At 42.1% G+C, this 17,427-nt stretch overlaps 1 protein-coding gene across 2 annotated transcripts in view; it reads right to left on the bottom strand.

Annotated features, from left to right (window-relative positions):
- The window catches only part of ifih1 (interferon induced with helicase C domain 1), a 123,627-nt gene extending 107,500 nt beyond the window's left edge, over nucleotides 1–16,127 (bottom strand). The window contains exon 1 of one of the 2 annotated variants that reach the window (XM_060827189.1): nucleotides 15,604–16,127. In XM_060827189.1, the coding sequence (XP_060683172.1) occupies nucleotides 15,604–16,065 (462 nt within the window). In that variant the 5' untranslated portion in view covers nucleotides 16,066–16,127. Of the gene's footprint in view, nucleotides 1–12,464; nucleotides 12,541–15,603 lie in introns of those variants that run through there. The other variant, XM_060827190.1, reaches the window with a different exon arrangement.
- Nucleotides 16,128–17,427: the final 1,300 nt, after the last annotated feature.

The following is a 17,427-nucleotide window of genomic DNA, read 5'->3' as shown; positions in this document are numbered from 1 at the left end:
TTTCACGATCATATTCCATCGATGTTTAGCAGCTGCCACATTTATACACTGAGCTGTAAGTATGTAACAGCATGGTCTGTGATGCAGAATACAGCCTTTCCTTGGAGGGTTGGATAATTGTGGTGGCTTACCTACAGAATTTTACTCCCCCATATTAGTTGTTTATTGCATGCTTGGATAAGAATGACACACCTCAAGAGCTCCTTACTGAGCCATTATTGTTAGCTCCTTTCAAAGCTTCCATGCCACACTGTGTAAGCTTCATTGTGATGGATGTGAGGGCTCAGGAGATCCTTCAAGAAAATTGTGATATCTTTCTGACATTCAACACAGATTAGCTGCTCATGCTTCTGATATGAAAAATGCTGTGGCCTGAGTCTTTATGGCCTTGGTACAGCTTGGATGATAATGGAGGAGATGATAGTAATTACAACAGCATCAACAAGAACAGTTGTCCCCTGTACAGCCACCAGAGGGCGCAGCAGCTGGTGATGATCTACCAAGGAGGCAGAGGGCAATGATGAGAACCCAAATCAAGATGCCTCGCTGTCTTTCTCTCCAATTGTCTAAAAGACAGTGTAGTTGCTGGATAAGGATCTCTCGGCTTATCATTACCGAGGAGTTTTTCAAGAAGTAGGAACTGAACTCAGAGGGATAGGGTGACAAACTCTTCCTGGTCGATGTCAAGGTCACAGCTGTCCTGAAAGATTTTAGTTCTGCAGTTTGTATCAATTACAAATGGGGACCTTTGTGGCAAAAGCAGGGGCTGGGTGCCCCTGCAATGTCCCGAGAAGGACGATCCTACGGGTGGCAGTTCCTCTTTATGAGTGCCTGCTAACACCACCCGGTCTCCCTGAAAAGAAGCTGGACCTGGAGTGAGATAAAGATCCGTGGTCACCCTCTCAATTTGCCATTGAGGCTGAGTGCCCATAACTACAGTGATAGAATGCAGACCTCTGTGCATAACCCACAGACACTGAGTGTGCTGGATCTGGTTTTCAATGGTAGACTCCTCCATCCTTCATCCATGACAAACTTCTGGCAAACCCACCTGTTTCTTCTGTGCCTGTCTGTGCATTTTGACAACGTCATTCATGCCTAAGACCATGGTGCCTGGTCGCTGGCAGTCCTACATATGTCAGAGATCTGGGGTTTTTCTTCCTTGATCATGTTAGTGGTGTGCTCCCCAGAGTTTTGTTCACATATCTATTCTAGATACAGCGGTAAGGTCTCTGAGCTGGTAGAAGTGTAGGTGAAAGCCTTGCCTGTGCATCCTGTAAGGGTCCAGTGTCTTCCTCCGCCAAGGTGGAGGTGGAGTTAAGAAGCTCTGATATTGGTCTCTGCTGGGTGGGGATTGGATGTGTGTTGCCAATGCCTCCATGAAAGAAGAAAAGGAAGCAGCTGTTTAAGGGGGATTAAGGCTGTGCAGACTGGAAATGAATTTGCACTACTCGTAATGGGAGAACAGTACAGCATTGGAAAATGATTCTTACTGGGTTGGTTGGATATTGAGGCCTCCCCTTCTTGACCTGGTTGTAGGCCAACATTTCCTGCAGTGAAAGAGTTGAACCAAGTATAACGGAAGTAGATTGAAGAGCAATTAGTGATGATACTGGAAAAGTCGAGGTGATGAGCTGTCACCAGTAAGTGAGGTAAAGGAAAGCTTAGTAGTTTGAGAGGATGAGGGAGGTGAGAGCCACTGAATCAACACTATTCATGTAATAATGATGGTGGTAGTCCATGTGTCTGGGTGAGAGGTGTGCAGTGCCAGAAATGGCCCTGAAATTGTGAGGTGTCATAAAGAAGATTGTTACACACACCCTTGCAGAAGGCAGATCATGAACATTATTTCTGCACTGCTTGACATTCTGCTTCACCAGGGCATCATACTGGTCCAAATGGTCATTTGGGTCAAGGCTGATTGGTGTGATGGCACAACCTTCGATGGTAATCCGCAGGTATTGGACTGTGCTCTCCAACCACCAGCACCTCCAGATCACTGTCCTGAAGCAGGAACTTTCTTTTCCTCTCGATGATAAAAATCCTGCAGGACGGTGTGAGTGCCAGCTGTTGGCTTATCACAATTGAAGCGGTGTGCAACTAAGTTTGAATATGACATCTTCAACACATATGCAAGAAGGTTCTGGCAATGGTGAACATTTCTGCCTCTTCGGCAGCATGATTCTCTGAGAAAACACCCTGGTTGCAAAACTAATGAGGTGAAGACTGTAACATTCCATGAGATACATTGCTCTCAGTCACTGCGGACTGGATCGCCAGGCTCTTCATGTCTGTGCCCATTTCCTACTTCCAACTATCACATTTTGTCAAGATGTTTCCCTTCTAAGTGTATCAGTATGTCCGAATTCATCATGAAAACTATATAAGTCCTGATGTAATTGCAGAACTTGACCACTTGGTGGCACTGTACTATCTTTTCCTCAGATCACTCAAACACATTGAAAATATTTGATCCACAAGGTATTTATTCCATCGCAGAAATTTATGCTATAATATTACCATATTACAGCAAAACTATCAAATTGAAGTATACATTTAATTTTCTTCTGTAGCCTTTGGAATGCTTGCACTAACATTTTTATTTGAAGGTCTCAGCCTTTCTTTTTGGTGATGTTAGTTGTGACACCAGAAAATGATGTTAGGAAGTGCAGCCTGATTACGTGCATTGTACTTAATTTTCAAAAGTCCGGTTTGTTCAATTGAGACTTTCCTTAGTCGTCAGCAGATTTTAGGTAGTTACATGTTTCAAAACTATTTGAAGAAAACCTAGGAAGTCTATTCCAAAAGCTTTATTTGGTTAACATTCATCGTGATGCATTTTGAGTTAAGAACCATATGTCAAAGCACAGAAGATGTACCAATCTCATACTTGTAACCTTTGTTTTGGGATCTCTTTTAGATAAAATGGTAAACTGATGCCCTGCTAAGGTCAATGTAAAATAATCCATGACGCTATTCTGAAGTCATGTAGACGCTAAGTACTCTAGGACTCTCTCCACAGATGCTGCCAGATTTGCTGACTTTCTCCAACATTTTCTGATTTTATTTCAGAGTAGAGGAGTTCTCCTTGTTGTGCTGGCCAATGTTTACCCCTGAGTCAAGATCATTAAAAGCAGATTTTCTGCTCATTATCACATATATTGTTTGCAGGAGCTTGTAATGTGAAAATCAGACTAAAGGTCACACTTAAAATATTAACTGAACTTCACAAAAGTACTTCAGAGACTGCAAAGCACTTTGGGCTGTCCTGTGGTCATCAATGATACTTTGGAAAATATAAGCCTTTCTTTCTGCTGCTGTATAAAAACACCACAACAGTTCTGAAGGAATCTGCTGCACAAATGCATGACCCTTTCTTACCAGCTCTACATTGATAGAATAAATCATATGTTGATAAAGCCTCCAGTTTCATTCAGTGGTCTTGAATTGCTACATATGTACAAACAGTGGCAAGCTGTACTTGCAGGAATCAACCCAGAGATTTCCTTATGTTTTCATGAGATGGAAATATCACTAGCGAGACCAGTATTTGACACCTACTTGCCTTCTAAGTCATTTCAAAGGAAAGTTAAGAGTCATTGTTGTGGATGTGAACTCACATTTAGACTAGTCCAGATGTTTCCCTTCAGAAAGATAGTGCGAACCAAAAGTGGCTTTGCAATAATTGATGACAGCATTATGGTCACTGTGAGATTAGTTTTCAATTCCAGATTTACTTTTTGAATTTAAATTCGACCAGTTACCATAGTGGAATTTGAACTCACCTCCCAGAGTATTAATCTGGGCTTAATTGAATTGCTAGTCCAGTTCCATTACTATTAGCATTCCATTGCCATCACTTATTGGTTTAGACTGTCACAGTTACATAAATTGATGAATCAGTAAAAGTTTTATATAGATTTCGAGCACCAGATTTCCATTTAGCTGCGCTAGTTTATGTCGATATTTATATTCCATGCAAGCCTTCCCTAACATTACTTCCTTTCTACCTATTAGCTCATCCTCCTATGATGGTCTCTCTAGCTTCTCCATACATTAAACTATCCAATGTGCCAATGTGAATTCCACCTTGTCAGCACTCCAAGTAAAGAAGTTCGTCTTGAATTCCTACAGGATCTTCTAACCACATCTAGAATTGGCAAGGTGAGGTCAAAGTCATAATTTCCTTGGCGACCAAAGTGAATGATACCAGCCCTAACCACACTGCTCTGTGGGTAAAGATTGCTAAAATGCAACATGTGAAGTGGCTGGCAATCTTATGTGTAACATCAAGGTCAAGAAATGAATGGATCGTCATAGTCCAATGTATGTTATTCATGGTAAAGAGCTGTACTGCAGTTAATGGTTTATTCATCATGAGGGGTGCACTGTGCTCACATATGTATTTCATTTTGATGCATGTGCTGTGGGAGTGTATGAGTTATTCATGGTGTGAGCACAGCGGCTACGTGTTTTATTCATGGTCGAGGCTAACTGTGGCTACTTTTGTGTTATTTATGCTTTGTGGCTCTGGTAGATTTCTGATATATTTGAAAGAAGAGGTCCGCCAATGCTTATTTATCTATTAAATTGTCCCACTTCATCTGTTGCCCTCATCAACTAATGTGAAATCATAAAGATAATGGAAGTGAAACTGTGAGGAAAAGTGCATGCTTGGGTGGGCTGAAGATGCTGGTGACAATGCTTTGCTCCTACATCCCACTCAAAATACAGACTGCAGGAATTGGTGGCTTCCTTACACATCTCCCAATTCCCTCCAAAAAGGTAAGAAGACAGTGAAAGAAGCAAATGTAGAAGGCTTAAAAAAGAGCAGGAAAAAGATAGGTAGAAACAAAAGAGCAGAAACAGAGCAAAGCAGCAACATTAACGCAATAGAAACCAGGAAGGAAGAACATGATTTCGGATTTATTACATCTTACATCCTTTTCACCAGCCTGTCTATCTCTTTTTGATCACTATCATTAGTATTCCCATAGATCCTCAAATAGTGGCTCCTGGGGAACACTGTATTCCTTGCTAAATATTCCCCCGGTCTCAAATAATCATTCAACACTGCTCTCTATTTCTTCTCTTAAAATTCACTGCTGAACTTCCTTAATTAATCACAATTGTTTAAGGGCAGGATTTCCTGGAGAGTGGGGTTTCCTAGCAATGTCACCTGATGAGACAGTGGGGAATGTATCCCCACAGAGCACAGTGGTCTGGCAGCCATTGAACACACCAAGGAGTATTAAACAGGACGTCTGCACAATATTTGGCTGAAAGTCATACTTCAGGCATCTCCCGCAAAATGAAAAATCAGGAAAGCTTGAATGATACATACTGATCTGACTTGGCTTGTATCCCAGAAAATGGAGCTGTAATACAATCAGTACCTTCGTTTTCTAAGTATCGCTGTTTGCTTTTCACATTTTACTTCCTCTCTGCATTGTCAGCTCTTCAAATTTACTGACAGTTTTGCTGTCCGAGCAACATCAGTAACAACATTGGCAAGAGCTGTGACTACAAGCAGGCGGCTTGAAATCCTCTTCCAGATATGTGCAGAGTGAGGCACATAAAGGTGAGTTTCGCACAGTGCGAGTGTAGGAGGTTCTTACTGGAGATGCTTGTTGGGAGGTGGGGAAGAGGTATATGGTGTGGGGGTGGGGGCACGGGTGGCGGGTGTGAGTAGAAGGGCACCTGTGAGAACAAACTTTGCAGAAAGGTTGACCTTGAGTATAGTAACTCCTTTTCTACACCAGACCCAAATGGGGTAACATTCCAGAATTCCCCTGCCTCTGGACTCCTCGTACTGAGACCAATTTCTTCTCCTTATCAATTTTTAGTCCACCTATTATCATGTATTTTAACAACTTCTTCTTTCATTATGACATGGGCAGCATCTTCTTGACTGGTAAAGGGAGATGCAAAGTTCATATTTAGAACCTCAGCTGTGTCCACTGCTTCTATGTGTATGTTGTTTTTTGGTGCCTACATGGCTCCACACTTTCTCTTACTGCTCTTTTATTGTTCAGATGTTAAGTGAAGCTTTTGGATTCCTTTTTAAAGCAGTTACCAGTCTCTTCTAATTCTTACCTTTTATTCCACTATGTTGCATATTTACTTACCCTCTGACCTTTTAAATTCCACATGGTTCTCAATTTTATTACCCACCCTTTTCTGGTATTATCGCTTTCATTGTCCAGAGAGTGCTAGGTTTGTTTGCCTGATAGTTCCCCCTTATGAGAATGCACCTTGACTACACCAAACTGTCTTCTCTTTGAAGGGAGACTATTGTACTATTACAGTTTTGCCTGACAATCTTTCATTCCAATTTATATAGGTCAGATCCCTTCTTAAACCATTGAAATTGGACCTCTCCAACTAATTATTGTTGTCTTTGAATGCTCCTTGTCCTATTCCATGGCCAATTTAAAACTCGTGCTACTGTAATTGTTGTCATTAAATGTTCCCTCACTGATACTGAATTCAGCGGATACAAGTCAGTCTCCAGAACCAGAAATACCAAGGCCTCTTACTGTCATTCATTGAAGCGTGCAGTGCAGAAAATTCTCCTGATAGAAATTCTGAATCTTTGTATAACTTCCTTGCAAATTTGCCCCTTTGTATTATTCCTCATTGGAAGCCAATAGAATACACTCATCAGTGCATTTGAACATAGGTACATTCAAATTTGGAGCAGGAACAGATCATTTGGTCCCTTGCGGAAATTATAGAAAGGTTCAGAATTTCCATCAGGAGAATTTTCTGCGCTGCATGTTTCTATGAATGAGAATAAGAGGCCTTGGTATTTCTGTTTCTGGGGAATGAGTTGTATCAACAAGACCTCCTTAGCATTAGTGATGGAATATTTACTGATAACAGTTACAGGACCATGAGGTTTAAATTGGCCATGGAAAAGGACAAGGAGCATTTAATGACAACAATAAGTAATTGGAGCGGTCCAATGGCTATTACACCAATCGATAAGATCATTGTTGTTCTGATTTTGGCCTTAACTCTACTTTACTGCCTAAACTAATACTGTTTAAGCCCCTTATTAGTCAAAGATATATGCACCTCTACCTTAAAGATATTCAATGAGTCTGTCTCCAGTGATCTCTGAGAATGAGAATTCCACAGATCCCTTATCCTTTAAGTTTCAGAACTAGGGATGTTTTTTGATGATTACAATACTTTATTTCCATTTATAATTCCACAGACATTGAAGAAAAACCTAGAACAACATTTAGGCTTGAGCTAATAAGTGATAAATAAAATACATCTCACATAAGGTCAAGGCAATGACATCCTCATAAGAGAATCAAACCATATAAACTTGACATTCAATGGAATTATCATTGGAGAAAACTCTCAGCATCAACATCCTGAGGGTTACCATTGACATGAAAATTAACTGGACTAGCCACAAAAATACTGCAGCTATAACAGTTGGTCAGAGACTAGTAGTCTGCATTGAGTAATTCAGCTCCTTATTTCCCATAACTGTTCAATATCTACAAGGCATTAGATCAGGAAAGCAATAGAATACTTACTCTGCCCCACTTACTTAGATGAGTTACAGCTCCACCAAGGTCAAAGAAGTTTGACACATTCAGCTCAAAACAAGCTGCTTGACTGACCACCTATGCATCACTTTAAACAGTCACCTTCCACCAGCGGCAGGTAGTATCAGCACTGTGCACTGACTGTAAGATGCATTGTAGCACCTGCAAAGATATCTTTGACAGCATCTTCCAAAGTCCTGGCTCCAACCTTCTAGAAAAACATAGTCAGCAGCAGCTGAGCACACCACTATGTGAAATATATATTGTCCAAATTACACAACATCCTGACTTGATCTGTACTCTTCCATTGCTGCTAGGTCAAAGCTTTGGTAACTGTTTCCAATAAATACTACTGATGTGTGCCGAACAGCCGTGGATTGCAGCCGTTCAATGATGCGTATGACCACTATCTTCTCAACTGCTATGAGGGGCGAGCATGAAATGCTTGAGCTGATAAATGGCTAACAACATTTACACATCAAACATGCTTCACCATAACCATCTCCCACAAGTCAGAATCTAGCCATCTTTGCTTAATGTTCAATGACATTACCATTGGTGACATGAAACCTAACTGGACCAGCTATCTAATACTCTGGCTACAAGAGAACATCAGCAGCTGGGAATTATTCAGTGAATAACTCACCCCCTGAATTCCCAAAGGCTGTCCACCATCTCGGGCACATGTCTACAATATAGTCATAATCATAGAATGGTACAGCATGGAAACACACCCTTCAGTCCAATTCGCCCATGCCAACAAGATTTCCCAAACTAAACTAGTCTCATTTGCCTGCATTTGACCCATATCCCTCTAAACATTTTCTATTCATGTACCTGCCAAATGTCTCATTCCACATACGCACCACTCTATGTGAAAATGTTGTCCCTCAGATTCCTTTCAAATCTTTCCCCTCTCATCTTAAATCTATGTGCTCTAGCTTTGAATTCCCTATCCAGGATAGGGAATCTATGCTACTCATGATTTTATTAACTTCTAAAAGGTCATCCCCAACCTTCTGCACTCCAAGGAAAAATTTTCCAGCCTAATAACACTCTCCTTATAACTCAAACCCTCCAGTGCTTGAGGGTTTGCCCTTCTTGTAGCAGGGCAACTAGAACTCTACGCAGTACTCTAAATGTGGCCTAACCAATGTCTTGTATAGCCATAACATGACATCCCAACTCCTATACTCAATGCTCTGATCAATTTGTGAAGAAGTGACATGCTTCTTCACACATGAGAAACGTTCCAAATGCCTTTTTCACCAGCCTGTCCATCAGTGGCATCACTTTCAAAGAACTATGTCCCTGAAACCATAGGTCTCTCTCATCAACAACAAATCACAGGGCTCTACTATTCATTGTTTAAGTCCTGCCCTGGTTTCTCTTACCAAAATGCAATACCTTAAACTTATCTAAATTAAACTCGATCTGCCATTCCTTGGCCCATTGGCCCAACTGAACAAAATCCCATTTTACTCTTAGATCACCTTCTTCACTGTCCTTTACATCACCAATTTTGGTGTCATCCACAAATTTATTAATCATGCTTCCTATATTTTCATCCAAATTGTTTATATAAATGGCAAACAACAGAGGAGCCTGCATCAATCCCTATGGAACATCGCTGGTCACAGTCCTCCAGGCCAAAAACCAACACTCTACCACCAATTTGTAACTCCTACCATCAAGCTAATTTTGTATCCAATTGGCTAGCTCTCCCTGAATCCCATCTGATCTAACTTTACTAACCAGTCTACCATGCAGAACCTTGTTGAAGGCCTTACTAAAGTCCATGTAGACAATGTTCCCTCATCTGTCTTCTTGGTCACATCCTCAAAAAACTCAATCAAGTCGTGAAAAGTCACGACTTTTCATGCACAAAGCCATGCTGGTTATCCCTTATCAATCCTTGTCTTTCCAAAAGGAGTTAAGTCCTGTCTCTATGAATTCCCTCCAACAACCTACCCATCACTGACTTCAGACTGACCAATCTATAGTTCCCTGGCTTCTCCTTACAGCCTTTCTTAAATAAAGGCACAACCTCAGTCATCCTCCAGTCTTCTGGCACCTCACCCATGGCTGTCAATGATACAAATATTTCTGCTAGGGGCTCTGCAATTTCTTCCTTACCTTCCCACAATGTCCTGGAATACATTGATCAGGTTACAGGGATTTATCTACCTTTATGTGTTTTAAGATTTCCAGCACTTCCTATTCTGTAAACGGACTGTTTTCAAGACATCAGTATTTATTTCCCCAAGTTCCCTAGCCTACATGTCTTTCTCCACAGTAAATACTGACACAAAGTATTTGTTCAGTATCTCACTCATCTCTTCTGGTTCCACACACAGATGACTTTGTTGATTTTTTAAGAGCTCCTATTCCGTAGTTGCTATTTTGCTCTTAATGCACTTATTGAATCTCTTTGATTCTCCTTAAGCTTATCTGCCTTGGCTACCTCATTTCCCCTCTTTGCATTTCTGATTCTCCTCTTAAGTATGCTTCTGCTCTCCCTATACTCCTCAAAGGATTCGCTTGATCTCAGCTGTCTATTCTTGACATACGCCTCCTTCTTTGCCTTGAGCAATGCCTCAATACCACTAGTCATCCAGGGTTTCTTGTTCCTACCAGTCTTGCCTTTCACTCTAACAGGAACATACTGTCTCTGAACTCGTTATCTCACTTTTGACATCCTCCTACTTGCGAGTCATCCCTTTATTTACAAACAGCTCACCCCAAACAACTTTTGAATGTTTCTTTTAGATTACTTACAGTGTGGAAACAGGCCCTTCAGCCCAACAAGTCCACACCGACCCCCGAAGCGCAACCCATCCATACCCCTACATTTACCCCTTACCTAACACTACGGGCAATTTAGCATGGCCAATTCACCTAACCCGCACATCTTTGGATTGTGGGAGGAAACCGGAGCACCCGGAGGAAACCCACGCAGACACGGGGAGAACGTGCAAACTCCACACAGTCAGTCGCCTGAGTCGGGAATTGAACCCGGGTCTCTGGAGCTGTGAGGCAGCAGTGCTAACCACTGTGCCACCATGCCGCCCAATTCTGTCTAATACCATGAAAATTGACCTTGCTCGAATTAGAACTTTAACTTTTACACAAGACCTAAACACTATGGAAGGTCCAGTCTACATGTGAAAAGTTAAATCCATGAATAGAGGATTATTCTTTGGGATGTTTGAGATCTGCCTATATACTGCACATACAGTTTCCTGCTAACAACTGGGGCATCTGTAGTACAATCCTTTCAAAAGTGATCATCCCCTTTTTATTTTTCAGTTCAACCCACACAGCTTCATTGGATGATCCCCCAGAAATATCCTCTCTAACTAGAGCAATGTTGTTTTCCCTAAACAAAAACACCCGTCCCACTCCTCTCTTTCTTCCGTCTCTATCCTTCCTGATGCATTTATACACTGGAACACTGATCTGTCCATCCTGTCCCTCCCTCAACCACATTTCTGTAATAGCTATGATGATCCGTCCCATGGTTCCATTCATGCCTTAAGTTCATCTGCCTTACCATTAAGGCCTCTTGCATTGAAATAAATGCAGTTTAATTATTTAGTTATACTGGAATCTTTGCTGTGCTCTTGCCTGCCCTGTCCACTTAACTTACTCCCTTTATCTTCTGAGCTATCCTCAACCTCGTTCTTTTCTCCCTACCACTTTAGGACCCCCTACACCTTCCCTGTCCCTACTAGTTTAAAGGTTTCTGAGTAGCACAAGCAAATCTCCCCTCCAGGATATTGATCTCCTCCATTTCGGGCGAAACTCATCTCTCTTTTACAGGTCGCTTCTATTCCGAAAGAGATCCTAATGATCTGAAAATCTGAATTCGTGTCCCCTGCACCATTTTCTCAGCCACTCATTCTCTTATGCTGCTCTCACGAGCACATCGCACCACTCATAATCCAGAGAATACTACCCTTAAGATCCTGCTTTTGAACCTCATGCCTAACTTCCTATATTCACTCTGCAGAACCTCATCTCCTTTTCTAATTATCTATTTGGTACCAATGTGTACAATGTATCTGGCTGCTCACACGACCCCACCACCCGCCTTGAGTATTTGCTGCAACTGCTCTGAGACATGCTATAAGAGAACACTTTTACTTTGTTAGGTGAGTGTGCCACCAATATTAAAGAGGCTCAACACCTTCTACACAAAGGACCTCATTCATCACCTTAAACATTCAATACTTCCAGCACGAGACATAGTAGAATATATCACCAACAGCAAATCACCAAGGCTCCTTAACAGTATCTCCAATCTAGTGATCCCTACCATTGAGAAAATCAAGAATAGCAGATTTATTAGAACACTGCAGCCTGCAGGTTTCGCTTCAAGCAGCACCCAACACTAACTTGGAAATATATTTTCATTCATTCACTGAGTCCAAAATATGGAGCTCGCTTCCTGTTAGCCCTCTGGAGTGTGCCTTGAATACATGGACTGCTGTAGTTCAACAAGGTGGCTCACCACAAATATCTCAAGGAAAATTACTGATGGGCAACAAATGGTGGCATAGCCAGTGATTCTCATTCCATAATGGTATTAAAAAAAGCTGGCAGAAGATAGGTCTTAGGAAAAACAAGACCTATTATTGCAAAGCATTAATAATGTAAGATATCATAAGATCATAAGACCATTAGAAATAAGAACAGGAATACAATGTTTCAAATCTTGATACTCCTCTGCCACTTGGTAGAATCATGGTTGATCCAGCATGATCCACTTTCTCATGTCCACTTTCCTACCCCAAAACCCTTGATTTCCCAACTAATCAAGGATCTATCTCTGAGTAATTACAAGGTCTCCGCCCCAACAGCGCTCTTTGGCAAAGAGTTTCAAAGACTCACAACCTTCTGATAAAAGAAATTCCTCCTCATCTCAGTGTTAAATTCTGAGACTGTCCTCTGGTGCGAGACTCTCCCTGAAGAGAAACATCCTCCCAGCACTCATCTTGTCAAGCCCCTTCACAATCCTGTAAGTCCCAACGAGTCACCACTCATTCTTCTACATTCCATTGGCATGGATTCTGGAGGAGATAGAACCAGTACAGGTTGGATAGGCTGCAACTGGGCAGGACCAGAACTGATGGCACCAGGGCTGCTCTAATATGTGCAGGCGGGAAGGTTTAAAGTGAAAGGGCAAGGGAATGGAAATCTATCCAGGGAGACGGATGATTCAGAAATATGGACTAAAACAAAAGACAAAATGAAAAACAAGAAAAGTGCTAGGCAGAGAAATCAGGAGATATAATTGAGCAGGGACCACAGTAGTGGCATAGTGGTTAGCACTGCTGCCTCACAGCACCAGAGACCCGGGTTCAATTCCCGCTTCGGGCAACTGTCTGTGTGGAGTTTGCATATTCTCCCTGTGTCTGCGTAGATTTCCTCTGGGTGCTCCGGTTTCCTCCCACAGTCCAAAGATGTGCAGGTTAGGTGACTTGGCCATGCTAAATTGCCCATAGTGTTAGGTGAAGAGGTAAATGTAGGGGAATGAGTCTGGGTGGGTTGTTCTTTGGAGGGTCAGTATGGACTTGTTGGGCAGAAGAGCCTGTTTCCACACTGTAAGTAATCTAATCTAAACAGAACTAAGAATTTTAAAAAGACAAGTCTTAAGGACAAATTTGTCCTTGTGGACAAATTAGTCATGCAAGTAGATATAACAAGTGATATAGTGGGGATTACAGAAACATGGCTCAGAGTGACGAGGAATGGAAACTGAATGATCAGTTTTTGGAAAGGACACATAAAAATGAAATGGAGGTGTGTAACACTGTTGATTAAAATAGAAATTAATGCAATTGTGAGGAAGGGTATAAGCTCTGGTGAAATAGAATCTATGCGGGTTGAATTTAGAAACACCAAGGGGCAGGAAATGATAAAATGGGGTTTTATATATAAACCTACAAGCAGGAAGAGTAATGTTAGGAATGGAATTAAAAAGGAAACTAGCAATGTAAGTAATAAAGCAGCTGCACTTATTGCTGACTTCAGTCAGTATATAATTGGGCAAAGCAAATCGGTAGTACATAATAGATTAGTATGCAAAATTAAAGCTCATGGGATTTTATGTTTGCTTACTGACATGGATTGAGAACTGGTTGGCAGACAGTAAACAAAGAATAAGAATTCATGGGTATTTTTCTCGAGTGACTAGTGGGAAACTATATGAATCAGAGCTTAGACCCCAGCTATTCACAATATGTAATACTGATTTGGATGAGGAAACTACAAGTCATATCTCCAGGTTTGCAGAAGACATAAAGATGGGTGGGATGGAGTTGTGAAGAGGGTGCAGAGATGATTCAGTGAATTTGGACAAGTTAAGCAAATGGGCAAATAAAGGGCAGATGCAGTAAAATCTGGATGGATGTGAGGTTATCCACTTGTTTGTCAAAACTGGCAGGTAGATCACGATATGAATGCTAATAGATTGGGAAAGGGGGAGATGCAATGAGATGTATGTGTCCTTGTACATCAGTTGCTGAATGTAAGCATGCAGTTGCAGCAGGCATTGAAGAAGGCAAATGGGATGTTGGCACTCATACCGAGAGGATTTCAGTACAGGAACAGGGGTGTCTTACTGCAGTTGGAGATGATCTTGTTAAGACCACATATGGAATATTGTGTGAAGTTTCGGTCTTCTCATCTGAACAAGAATATTCTGGCTACAGAGAGAGTGCAATGAAGGTTTACCAAATTGATTCCTGGGATGGTAGGACTGACGTATGGGAAGAGACTGGATCAGTGAGGAGTATATTCATGGAAGTTCAGGAGAATGAGGGGGTAATTTCATAGAAATCCATAAAATTCTTACAGGACTAGACAGGCTAGATACAGGAAGAATGTTTTCGATGACCAGGGAGTCCAGAACCCAAGGGCACAGTCTAAGGATAAAGCAGAGAGGAGCAAGAATCTCTTCACCCAGCGAGTGGTGAGCTTGTGGAACTCTCTGCCACAGGAAACTGTTGAGGTGAAAATATTGGAGGCTTTCAAGAAAGATATAAATGAGGGTCATCGGATTAAAATCAAAGGATATGGGGAGAAAGTCAAAACACAGTACTGAGTTGGAGGATCAGCCATGATCTTAATGAATTGCTTTGCAGGCTGGAAAGGGTGAAAATGCATAATATCAATACTCTAATGATGTGAAAGAATTTAATGAAGGACCACTGACCTGAGCAGGCATAAACAGTAACCCATATTTACTTAAGCACAGAAGCATATAGCTAGCAAATTATATTTGCCTGCTTGTAGTTCAGGTAATCATAAATTATACCCAAGACACTTTTCCCCAGAGCACAAATACAAAATGTAGGGATGGCCCTTTAAATTGACAAGGAAGAATTTCTTTAGCCAGAGGGTAGTTCATCTGTGAAACTATTTGCAGCAAAAAGCTGTGGAGACCAAGTCGTTGAGTGTATTTAAGACAGAGATAGATAAATTCTTGATTACTAATGGGATCAAGGATTATGGGGAGAAGATCAAAAACTACACACAATACTCCCAGTGTGGACAGTCACAGGAAGACAATATTGCTCGTGTACACAAACCCTCTTGCAATGAAGGCCAACATGCCATTTGCTTTCTTTCAGTACAACCTTCAGCTTGCTTTCATTGAGATTAAATTGTTAAATGAAGTACCACTACATATTATTCAAATCAAATTGAATCTAACACCTTTTTGCTCATTTTGTTTTTTTTTCATATAATACGTCTTGTATCTAATACATTAACGTCAACTTCAAGCCTCACAATTGTGCGTCATATCTTTATACCTTAAATGTAATACGCAGGAATAAGTGGACTCGCATTATCAATTATTTAAAGTCCCAAGGCACACCACCCATTTAGACTTGGTAACACCCATTAGTTCAATAATATTTGAATGCTGTGACGTCACTTGATCTACTTCAAAGAAGCCTCATTTAACTTATGACATTAATATCGAAAAAGGCATTCAGTTCTACAAGTGATAAAAAAAAGTACCTACATTCTCCACGTCATCTTGGGTCAAAATGCCACTGGCAAAGCAATGCACTGAAATGTCAAAGGGTAGCAGCTTGTCGATTAAACTTGGGGCCAAGATCTCGATGAGTTTCACCTCCAGGTCATTTTGGGCTTCCAGTGATGGCGATATACCGTGATCTGTATCGAGACGCATATACTCAGCGGCGTGAGAACAACCGCCTTCCCTCAGGGCAGTGAAAAACTCTCCAAACCAGCCCGCTGCAGGGGGCTGCCTGCTGATCTTGGTGAGTAGCAGGCTGACAGCAGCCTGGTTGCCTTTTTGCAGTTTCATGGCCCGGATCTCCTCTTTATCGGCCTCTTCCATGAACGTGATGAAGTCCAGCACTGGCTCCACTTGGATGATCGCGACCAAGCGGTTGCGGAAACAATCGATCAGCATCAAGTGCTGCTGCTCTCGGCCCTGCTCATACTCGCTGGAGCTCATGTTGAACAGCTCTGCGATAGCAGATACTGGAACTGAACGCTGGCTCCCCACTTCTCCCTGTTTTAAAGTGATCAGTTTCGGTTTCGATTCTATAAAGTCACGCAGTGAAACACAATTGACGTGGGAGAAAAGGGGACTTCCATCAGCAGGACTTTATCTAAGAAAAATATATACTAAGTACAGTAGAAAGCCCAATAAACACTGAAGCAAAGTGTCGATTTCTATTTCTGTTTACCAGATCAAAAGATCAGATTCCCTTTTACAAATGGGATAGGTATTTTCAGATTAGCATAAAAACAAATCAACCACACCGCCCTGTGGCCCAACATTTCAACTCCCCCTCCCACTCTGCTGAGGACATGGAGGTCCTGGGCCTCCTTCACCACCGCTCCCTCACTACCTGATGCCTGGAGGAAGAACGCCTCACCTTCTTCCTCGGAACACTTCAACCCTAGGGCATCAATATGGACGTCAACAGTTTCCTCATTTCCCCTTCCCCCACCTCAGCCCAGGGCATCAATGTGGACTTCAACGCGCAGCCCTCCAATCCCTCTGCTCCAATCCCAACCTCACCATCAAGCCAGCAGATAAAGTGAGCGCAGTGGTAGTCTGGCGCACTGACCTCTACACCGCTGAAGCCAAATGCCAACTCGAGGACACCTCTTCCTACCACCCCCTCGATCATGACCCCACCCCCCATCACCAAACCATCATCTCCCAGACCATACAGAACCTCATCACCTGAGGAGATCTCCCACCCACAGCTTCCAACCTCATAGTCCGGGAACCCAGCATTGCCCGGTTCTACCTCCTTCCCAAGATCCACAAGCCTGACCACCCTGGCTGACCCATTGTCTCAGCAGGCTCCTGCCCCACTGAACTCATCTCTACCTACCTCGACACTGTCCTATCACCCCTAGTCCAGGAATTCCCCACATATGTTTGAGACTTTATAAAAGATCTTAAAGTAAGGAAGCGGCGATCATAATATGGTAGAGTTCAGTCTGGAGTTTGAAAGAGAGAAGGCAAAATCTGATGTAATGGTGTTACTGTTAAATAAAGGTAATTGTGAGGGCATGAGAGAGGAACTGACAAAAATAGACTGGAAGCAGAGCCTGCTGCAAATGTGTTGCTGGTCAAACCTCCATCGCCCCTCCCCCTAGTCCCTCCTCCCTACCTTTTATCTCAGCCGGCTTGGCTCTCTCTCTCTTATTCCTGATGAAGGGCTTATGCTCGAAACGTCGAATTCTCTATTCCTGAGATGCTGCCTAACCTGCTGTGCTTTGACCAGCAACACATTTGCAGCTGTGATCTCCAGCATCTGCAGACCTCATTTTTTACTCGAAGATTTTAACCTACTGC

The sequence above is a fragment of the Hemiscyllium ocellatum genome, chromosome 7, assembly GCF_020745735.1.
Source record: "Hemiscyllium ocellatum isolate sHemOce1 chromosome 7, sHemOce1.pat.X.cur, whole genome shotgun sequence".
Classification (NCBI taxonomy): Eukaryota; Metazoa; Chordata; class Chondrichthyes; order Orectolobiformes; family Hemiscylliidae; genus Hemiscyllium; species Hemiscyllium ocellatum.
This window is presented reverse-complemented; position numbering and strand designations above follow the sequence as displayed.